Raw genomic sequence first — 12,794 nt, forward strand, 5'->3', positions numbered from 1 at the left:
TTCTTCTACAACTTATTCTATACTGTGCTGATTAGGTTTTTAGAGAAAAACTACCCAATTGCCAAACAGTGGCTGAGTACATGTCATTTCACAGCTGAGTACCTTGTCTCCTGTAGTTGTTAACTTTAGTTTTGATCTTCCCATTAAAAGGAAGTATACCTGCAGTAGAACATATGTTATCTTTTCTCTGCATTCAGTATTTATGATAAATTCTTCCTGCACTGGAACCAAGCCCTATTCCATGCATGTAGGGGAATATAACACTTAGCAATTTCTATAAATAGGTTTCTTCAGGTATTCCTTATATCCATTTCAGCCTCAATGAGAATTTATGGGGATATACTGAGGTTATGTCTCGTGTTTTGCTTGATCCCTGTAGAAAACATCTTTAATGGTTGGGCGCAGTGGCTCATGCCTGTAATCCCAGCACTTTGGGAAGCTGAGGCAAATTGGTCACCTGAAGTCAGGAGTTCAAGACCAGCCTGGCCAACATGGCGAAACCCCATTTCTACTAAAACTACAAAAATTAGCCAGGCGTGGTTGCGTGCGCCTGTAATCCCAGCTACTTCGGAGGCTGAGGCAGGAGAATTGCTTGAACCCAGGGAGTGGAAGCGTCAGTGAGCCGAGATCGTGCCACTTCACTCCAGCCTGAGTCAAAGAGTAAAACTCCGTCTCAAAAAAATAAAATAAAATAAACAAAAGTAAAAACAAAACCAAAAACCCCACCTTTAATGTTAAACAAAATAACAAGGACAACAATAAAAGCTCTTCATTCGGCCGGGCGCGGTGGCTCAAGCCTGTAATCCCAGCACTTTGGGAGGCCGAGACGGGCGGATCACGAGGTCAGGAGATCGAGACCATCCTGGCTAACACGGTGAAACCCCGTCTCTGCTAAAAAATACAAAAAACTAGCCGGGCGCAGTGGCGGGCGCCTGTAGTCCCAACTACTCGGGAGGCTGAGGCAGGAGAATGGCGTGAACCCGGGAGGCGGAGCTTGCAGTGAGCTGAGATCCGGCCACTGCACTCCAGCCTGGGCGGCAGAGCCAGACTCTGTCTCAAAAAAAAAAAAAAAAAGCTCTTCATTCTTCATTAAGTTTTTAGTGTATCATCAGATCACAGGACATTCTCACTTGAAAGGATGTAATTCAGGATGTCACACTCATACAACTTGTTTTAAGTTTTTCATACCTTAGATCAGGAAAGGTAGAACTGAAAATTGTACCTTAGTTAGTGTCAGGGAAATAGTGGTCAAGGAGATTACTAGGTTACAAGTTTCTATCTGTGGAGTACTTTTTAGTTTTCAATTCACATCTATATACATTACATATAATTTTGCCTTCATGGAAAAGCTATGATTTAGACAGGGCATTTATTCAGCCTTTCATTTATTCAACATTTATTGAGTACCTCCTGTGTGTCAGGTACTATTCCAGCAGTGGAAATACAGCAATGATGAAAAGAATATCCTTGGTCTTTGAAGAGACAGACAAAAAAAGAAAACACACACACACACACACACACACACACACACACAACAAATCCATGAAACAAGATAATACCAGATAATGGAAAGTGCTATAAAGAAAAGGTAGAGCAATATAATACAGATAGGGGGTTGAAAACTCCAAATGAGTGGTCTGAAAGGTCTCTCTAATAAGGTGATATTCAAGTTGAGATGTGAAAGACAAGAAGAAGCCAGTTATGTAAAGATTTAGGGGTAGAGAATTTACAGCAAAGAAGGAAAAGTGAATCCCACAGAAGTTAAATACCTTGCTGAAAGTTCCACCACAAAAGAACAGCACAGCTAGAGCAACATAGCTCTATCATTAACAGGCATATATTATTTCAGATAGTCTGGATTTCTACAGTTTTCAATTTACTTCTTATCTATTTGAAGAAGTTATTCTACATAATCCTCATTGGAAACAATGCTAGGAGAGCCATTCACAGAATGAAGTTCTCAGAGATGAAGCACTTGGTTTCACTGGGGACATTAGCAGTATTCATTGGTCATCACAGAAGACATTAAGGTCTTAATTCTCAAAAGAAGATATACAAAGGGCCAACAAACATATGAAAAACATGCTCAACATCACCAGTGATCAGGGAAATGTAAATCAAAACCACAATGTGATACTACCTTTCTCCTGCAAGAAAGGCCATAATCAAAAAAAAAAAAAAAAAAAAAAAAAAAGATGCTGGCATGGATGTGGTGAACAGGGAACACTTCTACACTGCTGGTGAGAATGTAAACAAGTACAACCACTATGGAAAATAGTGTGGAGACTCCTTAAAGAACTAGAACTAGAACTACCATTTGATCCAGCAATCCCACTACTGGGTATCTACCTGGAGGAAAATAAGTCATTATACAAAAAGGATACTTGCACACACATGTTTATAGCAGCACAATTTTCAATTGCAAAAATGTGGAACCAACCCAAATGCCCATCAATCAATGAGTGGATAAAGAAATTATGGTGTATATATATGATGGAATACTACTTAGCCATAAAAAGGAATGAATTAGTGGCATTTGTAGCAACCTGGATGGGACTGGAGAATATTATTCCAAGTGAAGTAACTCAGGAATAGACAACCAAACATTCTATGTTCTCACTCATAAGTGGGAGCTAAGCTATGAGGATGCAAAGGCATAAGAATGACACAGTAGACTTTGAGGACTCAGGAGAAAAGGGTGGGAGGGGGATGAGGGATAAAAGACTACAAACTGGGTTCAGTGTATACTGCTCAGGTGATTGGTGCACAAAAATCTCACAAATCACCACTCAAGAACTTACCTGTACAACCAAATACCACCTGTTCCCCAAAAACCTATGGAAATAAAAAACTTTTTTAAAGACTTCAAAATCTTTACAGGAGTTCTTCACTTTTAGCAAATATCAATTGTATTTTCATTTACTCTTTAATTCACTTTCTATTTAATAAAGAAAAATTAACACTAGGGTATAAATGTGTTGTAACAATAGACTAATGTTTATAATGATGTCCCAAGAAATGTAGAAATGTGGTAATACTCATTCATAGCAAAATAAAGCAGACTGTTAGGCTTAGTCGTTCTGTTTCTTTTTCTTTTGTTTACCTTCCAATCCTTTCCCTCTCTGTTTTTATGTACCTCTCTCTTCCACTTTGCTCTCTAATGGCATCCAGGAAGTAAATTTAAAGCAAAACTTTGAACACGTCTAAAACAGCTTACAATTGATAAATGAGTACAAAGAGTCTTTATTGGAACAGCTTAGTTTTTAAAAATCTGTATTATTTCATCTTTCAGATAATGAGGTTCTTTTGGTTCAATGTTAGCCACAAGAGAACTATGATTTGAATATATGGCATTTTTTTAAATGATGTAATTTTTTTCTTTTCTGCCATTTCTTCCTCTTATTGAAGGATCTCAAACTTGAACCACTGGAAGAAGAAATTATTGAAGGGAATACTAAATCTGTAAGTATTTTTATCAGGTAAAAATGTTATCAATATGTTCTTTAAAAACATAATTTAATTTCTTCAAAAATTAGTTATCTCAATGAAAAATTGAAAAACTAGTCATATTTTATTTTATATGGTTAAGTCGTGTTGTTTCTACATTATGATTTGTATAAACCTAATACCTACTTCACAGTTTTTGTGAAAGTACCTGGCATGTAATAGGTGCAAAATGAAAATTTTATACGTGTATTAATCAATGAGTTATTGAATAATTGAAGGAATATGACTGGCAGAGAAGGGCAACATTTAAGTTGCATCCTAAACACACTTTGTAAATCCTGCTGTGATGTACACTGGATATACCTGAGCTGAAACCTGGTTCTGTTCATTATTATATTTCCAGCATTCAGCCTAGGGCCAGGCACACTGAAAATGCTCAGAAATAATTTTTCAAAGAATAAATTGATGTTTAGAGAAAAGGGAGCATTTGTATCCCTAGGGATAAGATGTCCATCCAGAGTGGCAGCGCTTTTTGGAAACAGAAGAAAAATGGACAAAGGGATCCTAAAAAGTACATTAAGATGCAACAAAAAGAAGTTAGCAAATAATTAAAAGCAGTACCTACCAAGCTTTATTGTTTACCTTATGTTGAGGCAAACATGCATAGTACATTTTGTTTCAGGAAATTGGATGTTTACATTTACATTTAGTGAAAATTTGGATTTTAAAATCTTGGGTAACTAGGAGAAAAATCATTTTTTAATACCTTAGATGTATTATATACTTTGTAGAAGTCAAAGGATTGTTCACGCATTTATATGAAACCAAGATAGGAAATAACCTTTCATCTCTGAATTGTGCACAAGCACTGACTACAGATAGAAGAAGGTGAGACCCACCTGTGTGTAAGGCTCCTGCCCATCTGTTCAAACTCATAATCCAAAGGGATTCTTCAGAGGAAACTTTGTGGGAGTCTCAGAAAAGCTTAATCATGGCTGCTACTGTTAGAATCCTATAGTTATGAATACTTTCCCCCGATAACTTAGATCTGTCATTGCATGTCTAGTGCTTTTATCCCTCCAGAGACAGGGATGTAGTCTGTGTTAATTCATCAAGACCCCAACATTTTAAAATGGTAGGCTTTCATGGGAAAGTGAGAGGAGTGGGTCTTGAGCGTATATACATACCGAGAATAGCGGGTTTGCACAGTCCCGGAGGCTCAGGAATTGTTAACCTTGTGATCATGCATCTGTTATCTTCTCACAGGTGTGCATTAGAGGAAAAACTATACTCCAGACAAAGGAAAAACAAATATAACTTTTCTAATGTTGTGAGAGATAATTGTCTATTCTTAAATAATTTTCTAATGTGAGATTATTTTCTCTCTATAGCTATGAGGAAGAAAATTTGTCTAAGGATTGTTTGTGAAAGGAGGCAGCTATTCCATTTGCAGGTCCCTGAGCAGCCAAAGCCAAGGCCAATTTTAAAAGATCAACACACACAACATTACTAATTCAGTAGTGCATAGAAGTACTTTAAACAAATAAGACTTAAGAAGGTTGTTCAGCTCTCAATATTGTTTAAAAGCAGGAAAGGATATTCCCTATTTCCAGCCTTATATAGAGATGTAACAATCATGCTCTTTGGGAATATACATATAGTAAAGATTTGAATTGGTTTGTTTTTTCAGAAGGAACAATAAGATATTTGTCATTAAAAGTTGTATTTTTTTATTAATGGTAGTAAGTGCGTTACTATAAATTCCTGTAAAACCTCCTATATTCAGAATGATCAAAAGCATTTTTCACTGTTATTTCATAGCTAGTGCTCTAGTGCTCATAATTCTATCCTACCATGTGTTAAATGATTTATCCTGATGCCGAAAACCAGTTTTAGAATTCGTTGAGTAGTGAGGTATTTTTCCTTTTCCATTAGTGAATGCATGAGAACTTGGAAAAATAAATTCTACGACAGAAAGCAAAGAATAAATTTGTATTACACTTGGTTTTTGTAATGCTGATCTTTATTGATCCTTTGCTATGTGCCAAGTGTTGTGCTAAACACACACATAACTCAGTTAATCCTCACAATAGCCAAATAAGGTAGTACTATCCTCAGACTCATTTTATCAATGAAGAAATTAAGGTTTAAAGGAATTTACCTACCATAGCTGAACCCCTGCAGTTCAACCCCAGACCTATGCTCATCACCATGCTCTAACATTTTCAGCCCTAGTGTTTAGTGGATTTCTAGCCTGTAAAGTAGAACTGCTCTTTGCTAGCGAGGTTGTGGATGAATGGATTATTGTTTTATGAGATTCCCTACTGTGAGAGCAGAGCAGATTGTCTGGCAGGCTTGTTTAAGCACACAGCAAAAGTCCTGAACCCTAGCAACTGCCATCTCTAGTTTTCCGGGCAATGAGCCATTACATAATGAGGAGTCCAGGATGTGATTTCTTTTTTTAAGTCCATTTTTTTTCCTCAGCCTAGAGTAAGAGATGTAACACTTATTTAGTACCTGTCATGGAAAGGATCCTTATACACACTATTCTATTTAGTCCTCCCCAAATTTTGTGATATTAAGTACCACTATTCTAATTTTACGTATCAGAAGACAAACTGAGAAAGAATTAAGTAACTTGTTAAAGGCCACATAGAAAAGTGAAGCTAATTCTTTTTACTTTGTATGCCTGCTCTTGAAGGAGAAAGAAGAAAAGAAAAAGAGGACAGGATGGTGGAGACGGATGAAAGAGCACCTAACAATTGTGCAGTGCTGTTGAGTTTCCAGGGTCACCTCAAAGCCTTTCCTAGAATAAATAGTTTATTAAGGGAATTCTAAGATTAGTCAATGGCTAAAAGCAAAAGCATCTTTAATGTGTTTGTTCCACAAATAACTTGATCACCAACTATGTTCCAGGCCTGAAGAGAGGGTCTGGAAATAAAGTGGTGAATATTATAGGCTAGAAAACAAACTAGAAGGAAAGTATACAGAATCTACAATAAAATATGATGAGGATTATTATAGGAAGGTACAGATTTGCACAGTAAGGGGACACAACTCAATTTAGGAGACCAAGGAATACTTCCAAAATGACATAATATTTAAGATGAAATCATAAAAACTAAATAGAAGTTTTTAAAAAATAATACTGATATATCTCTTACTATATTGAATGATTCTAACACTGTACTGAAAGAACACTAAAGTGCTAGATAAAAATATTTAAATGTTCCAAATGATTGATAACAAGCATATTATAAAGATGTGCCTATATGGCACTTCTTACCAAAAGAGTACTGAGTAAGATGATCATTTTCCAGATATTTTCTTAATTCAAAGGTTTTTAAAAATCATGATAATTTTAAACATTTGAGCACATTCATGTGCTTTTCAAAAACTCAGATTTTTCTTCAGCACATTGTTGTTGTAATACACTAAAATAGCTTATCATACAATGAGTCCACAAACCTAGTATCTTTTTCTGCCTCTCTACACTCATATAAAACTGATGGATAACGTCTTGTGAAGTCATTCCATTCTGCCATTCCTAAGGGTTCAGGGGCTATTGTCAAGTAATATAACAGGGACTATCAAAATATAAGTCTTTTTTTACAATGGCTGTTAAGAGTCAGTGAGAGCGTACAAGAAAGGCTATGGTTATCTCTGAAGACATATTTGAAACACAACTGTAAATGTAGTAAATAGAACCAAGTAACCTGAAAAAATAAGTTGTACTTAAAACATGTCTCTGTGTCCCAAGACTAAAAAAGATGACATTTCTTGAAATGTTCCAAGAAATCAAAGGCTGATGCAACATAATCTAATGTCACTGGCAAATACTATCCTATGAACTGAGACTGGCCTTTCATACTTACACAGCACTATTTAGTCCAAGACATTCCAAATATCCAGCCATACTTTCACTGTAACAAAATTCCTATAAGGTAAATGATATACCACTACTCCTATAATAGAGAAACAAAAATGTAGCACCATGAAAGAATATTCAGCCATGACGGAGTGCTCTGAGCTAACTATATCTTGGGATCCCACAGTTTAGTAAGCTTTCAGGTTGTGTATTTGACACAAGAGACACATAGATATATTAACAAGATAGTAGGACTCCTGTTCCACCTCTCCCAAACCCCACATCCTACAATTTGTCTCGGCCTAGCCAGAACAGAAAATTTAAGTGTTTTCTTTGGATTTCAGAAAATCTACTTTAAATAACTACTATTTAAAATGCTCCACTTGTCAGAATAGTCATCAAACTATCAAACTTAGACAGATTATATGGGGCTCTTTAAATGGATTTCTTTGTATAACTATCTTAGGAAAGGAGGGGGAAAAGATGCCTCTGGTTTGGGTTGCAAAGTTGGACATTACAACCCAATCTAGGAAGCCAAGAGCTCAATTTTTCCAACTCATACATCAATGTACATAAGTGAATGAATCAGTTAGCTATTGCTACATAATAATGCACCCCAAAACTCAGTGGCTTAACACAATAACCACAATTTTGCACGTAGGCAATTTAGGCTGTGTCTTATGGTCTCACATGGGCTCCTTGTATCTGTAGTAAGCTGTATGTTAGCTTCGCTGATCTTGGCTGAGTTTCCTCATATGTCTAGGAGCTCAGCTGTGCTCTATTATGTGGCCTTTACTCCTCTAATATAGAGGTTGGCACACTACAGCATACCTCTTGTTTTTGGTCATAAAGTTTTATTGTAACACAGCCACACGCATTGGTTATGTGTGGGCTGTGGCTGCTTTCACATGACAATAACAGAGTTGACTAGCTGCAAAAGGAGCCATGTGGCACAGAAAGCCTAAAATACTTACTACCCATCCATTTACAGAAAATATTTGCTGGCCTCTGCTGTAGCAGGTCTTGTTCACATGGTAATCTCAGAGATCCAAGAGAAAGAGTGGAAATCCACGGGCCTCTTAGGGCCTGAATTTGAAACTGGTTCACTGTCAGTTCTGCCACGTTTATTGGCCAGAGCAAGTTAGAAAGTCAACCCAGATCCAAGGGGAGGGAAAATAGAATCCACGTCTTGATGAGAGGAGCTAAAAAGTCAAATTAGTCAAAGGGCATGAGTTCATGGGGATAATGAAGGATTCTGGTTATTTTTACAATCCATCCCACTTGATCACGTAAAAATTGCCTTTAGATGAAAAGAATTATGATGGAATAGGTAGATATATTTATATATCTCATTAGGAAAGCCCATGAGCTTTCCTAATTATCTGAGTCAGTAATCACAAATGTCCAACCAAGAGGTCCCTGCAAATTTTTGTGAAAATGATATATCCATCATTATTTTAGTGGAAATTAACTCTACTTAGTCATTAATATTAAAACCACGTGCTTTGATTAGTACAACGAAGTAGGAATATTTGTTGAATATACTGAATACCTAACAGTCTCTACAATATCATTGGTATTCAACAAATAGTAGCTACTGACATGAAATGAGAAACCCATTGGAATAGGAAACAGTAGACCAGGGGTTTAATTCTAGCTCTCATGCTACATAGCTGGTATTTTTGTGGAAGTTATTTTTCTCATATTCTAGATCATCCTTACATTGTGTTTTGTTTTTGTTTATGCACTTTTATGATTCATGCCAATCCTTACTTTGATTTGCACTTTTATACTTTCACTACCAATTCTTGAAAAGAACTAATGTTGGTATCTAAAATTCCATAAGAAGACCACAGGCAGATCTTGAGGGAAGCCTTGAAACTACAATTGCTATAATGCTAATAGGATTTGTTACAGGAAACAGTTGCCATCCAATCCAGTGTGATCCATTAAAAACAAGCACATCTGATGCCATTACCTTTTGAACAGGGCCTGTTGTAAGTAGTTAATGTGTTTGACAACCCTGTAATATTTGATGTACCTTTGGAAATGCATAAGTTACTCATTTTTTTGAAATCTGGTTGTTTGTAATGATTGTCACTTATGTCTAGTATCACAAAATATCCAAGAAATTGAAGCTGTGCAATGAACAATAGGACTTCTCTTTAAAAATTGGTAAGTGGTTATAGGGAAGTGATCCCAGCTCTGCCTGCACCATAGAGACACTTAGGGAGATTTTAAAAATAGCAGTGCCTGGGCCCCACTCCCAGAGATTTTGATATAAATATAATTTTGAAACTTCTCGAGTCATTGAGAATCACTGCTTTTAAAGGGAAACACGTCATTGTAAAGAACACTTTGTTCAGCTTCTGGGACTAGAGGCAAGGAAAATATCTTGCCTAGATTACAGCCTTTATGCAGTTTTATACTTGGAATACTCATGGCCTTCCTTGGTCATATTTTTGGAAGAGAATCATTTGTTTTTGTGAGGAGGAATGGGATGGGCAGTAGGAGTCAGCTGAAATCGGGCTCTGTGACAGCCAACGCAGTGACCCTCACCCCTTCCTTGGCAGCACATCATGCTTGTGCAGCGGCAGATGTCTGTGATAGAAGAGGACCTGGAAGAATTCCAACTTGCTCTGAAACACTACGTGGAGAGTGCTTCCTCCCAAAGTGGATGCTTGCGGTAAGTGCTCCTACTCCTGCACCTTAGACCTTTGGCAGCCCAGGAATGCAGTGAAGGCATTTCTCACTTTAGACAAGGCTGGGGGTCTAGAAGACAGATATTTGAGAATCCTCACATTAAGTTATACAGAGCATTCCACCTGGGTGATGTCATTTGCTGCCTTTAACTGGATGTTTTATCATTAATCTTTAAACCCCGTGTCGTTTGATCATTAGGGGCACCAAGTAAAATGAAATGGAGAGAACAACTTGAATGAAGAGACTGAATTTCAAATAAGTTGAAATTCCCTTTTGCATCCAGGCAGCCCACACTCTGATTTAAAATCATCTCTGGTAGATGAGGCGCCAACTCTAGGACACCTAGCTGTGATTGCTCCCTTGGCAGCATGCCCTGTGGCCTAATGACCATTTCAGCCATTAGGAAATTGCAGGCGTCCCTGAAGTCATGATTTCAGTCCTTGGTCATTAAAAGAAAATGAAGCAGCAGCAGATCTTTTCTTTCCTCTTTCCATGGGTACCACCCAGCTCAGGCTTTGGATATCTCAAGCTACTAAAATATACTATTCCTCATCTTCAGTTTTTTCACTCCAACTGGTTCAATAAACAGTTACTATAATAATTTTCTGGAAACAGTTATCATAGAATTCCCTTAACTGGAACCTACAGTAACTCTCTAATGAGTATCTTATCAAAGGCTAGACGTTTGTCCTGACTCTATATTTAATCCTACTGACAGACCCAGAATCCATATCACTACTATTATTTGTTCTCCCTCATCTAAACACTCTGCCTTGGTGATGCACAGCTAGAATTTCTGATATAATCTGTTTGTTCCCCACTGTGCCTCAGACCTGGCTACTCTTCCTCTCAGAAATGTGCACCCAGCTGCAAGTCTCTGCCAGACCATGCACTGCCTCAAGTTCAGACTCCCGGTCCAAATTCATCTGCTTTTAGAAAACTTCTACAACCAAGTCTAACCCTACCTTATGAGTTTGCTTAAACTAGATTTCATAATGCTCTTCAAATATTGCTTTGGGAAGGTTTTTATGTGTGTATGTGTGTGTATGTGTGTGCATAAACAGATACTTCATGTCTCTGGGTGTTTTGCTTTTCCTCTCAGTGTTTAATTAATTTTATTCATACCCCAGCAGAATATTTCTCTAGCTAAGGAGTCTGGCTCTGGAAATAAACATTTTACTAGCTTTGTGGTTTTGAGAAAGACCCTCACTGGCTCTAAGCCTGAGTTTCCTCCTCAAGAGCCTCATGAGATGGTTGGGAAGATTGAGACAGTCCGTATGCAGTGCTCAGCACAATGCTTCCCATCCACTGAACATGTGAGCTGAAGTCACTATTGCGTTTACTATTGTTTCCTGGTTGTCTGGGTGACTGACCTCCTCTCTAGAGTATGAGTGCAGTACCTCCTCAGTGCCACTAACAGCTCATCATCTTCCAGTAGTGTCTTTGTAACAAGAACACAGGAAATGCTGTGCTTCCATGATTATTTTTATTATTCTATGTCACACCAGACTCAGAGGGCACAAATAAAAACCCCATTTTCGTCCTTTTTACTTCAGTGACTCAAGACTTGCAAAGGTGGGAATATGTGTCGTTTTTAGAGCCCACTCATTTGAAAATAAAATTGAATATTTAAAAATGCAAAGAGGGCTGGGCGCAGTGGCTCACGCCTATAATCCCAGCACTTTGGGAGGCTGAGGCGGGCAGATCATGAAGTCAGGAGTTCAAGACCAGACTGACCATGGTGAAACCCTGTCTCTAGTAAAAATAGAAAAATTAGCTGGACATGGTGGCATGTGCCTCAGGAGGCTGAGGCTGGAGAATTGCTTGAACCCGGGAGGCGGAGGTTACAGTGAGCTGAGATGGTGCTACTGCACCCCAGCCTGGACAACAGAGCGAGACTCCATTTCAAAAAAAAAAAGAAAAGAAAAGAAAAGAAAATACAAAGTGAACCTGTATATACACTGTTCACAGTGTAAACTTCCCAAAATAGAGCTCAGTAAACTCTTTTTAATGAGGATATAGAGAAGATAAAGTCTATTTCAGTGTATTACATCTCCAGGGATTGATGGCATGTTTTATATTTATAAAAAAGGCACACAAGTTTATTTTTTAGGTTCAGAAACACTACTTTAATGGGTGTTGGGAAAATGACCTCAAGCTACTAGAACAGTCCCAGGGAAAGGGAAACTAGCTGTGGCGGAGTGAGAGAGTAGATAGATTTGTGCTGTCTGCTGCAAATTCTATTCTCTCAATAACCACAATAAATTGCTCCATCAGCTCCTGCTGTGAAGTGGAGGGAAGGAGAGCATCTTTTTCCTGTAAGATAGATTCTCAGCCTCTCTGTTTCCTTTGCAAGACTGGTTTGTTTCATACAGTTCTTTGTTCACTTCTTATTGTTGATTTTTCAGCTAATTTCTTTCTTTTACTGGAATTATCGAAATGTAGACTGTATCAGGTGGAATGAGCATCAGGGAATCACACCCATATGGAATATATATGGCATAGATGTTACGCCAGTGTGCCTGTCTACATGCAATTTTTCAGTTGTACCAGTTAATCAAATTCAATTTTCTACCTGTATCAATTGATAATCAAATGCCACTGATGCCATCAGTCATGCTCCAGTGTGCCCAGCACAATTGCCTAGTGCTTGGCTGAGAAAATAAAGCTCTGTGAATGTCAGAGGTTCTGTTCTCCCATGATGTTTAGCTCAGTCTCACCATGATTAGGCACAAAATACTACCATAAAATAAAATAGATATTATTAAGGACTAAA

The 12,794-nt window shown here is 37.7% G+C and overlaps 1 protein-coding gene across 1 annotated transcript in view; it reads left to right on the top strand.

Annotated features, from left to right (window-relative positions):
• Positions 1-12,794, top strand: part of NECAB1 (N-terminal EF-hand calcium binding protein 1) — a 175,122-nt gene that overhangs the window by 147,348 nt on the left and 14,980 nt on the right. Inside the window, exons 9-10 of the mRNA XM_005563673.5 lie at positions 3,409-3,462; positions 9,889-10,001. Of these exons, the coding sequence (XP_005563730.3) occupies positions 3,409-3,462; positions 9,889-10,001 (167 nt within the window). The remainder of the gene's footprint in view (positions 1-3,408; positions 3,463-9,888; positions 10,002-12,794) is intronic.

Source organism: Macaca fascicularis, chromosome 8, assembly GCF_037993035.2.
Source record: "Macaca fascicularis isolate 582-1 chromosome 8, T2T-MFA8v1.1".
Taxonomy (NCBI): domain Eukaryota; kingdom Metazoa; phylum Chordata; class Mammalia; order Primates; family Cercopithecidae; genus Macaca; species Macaca fascicularis.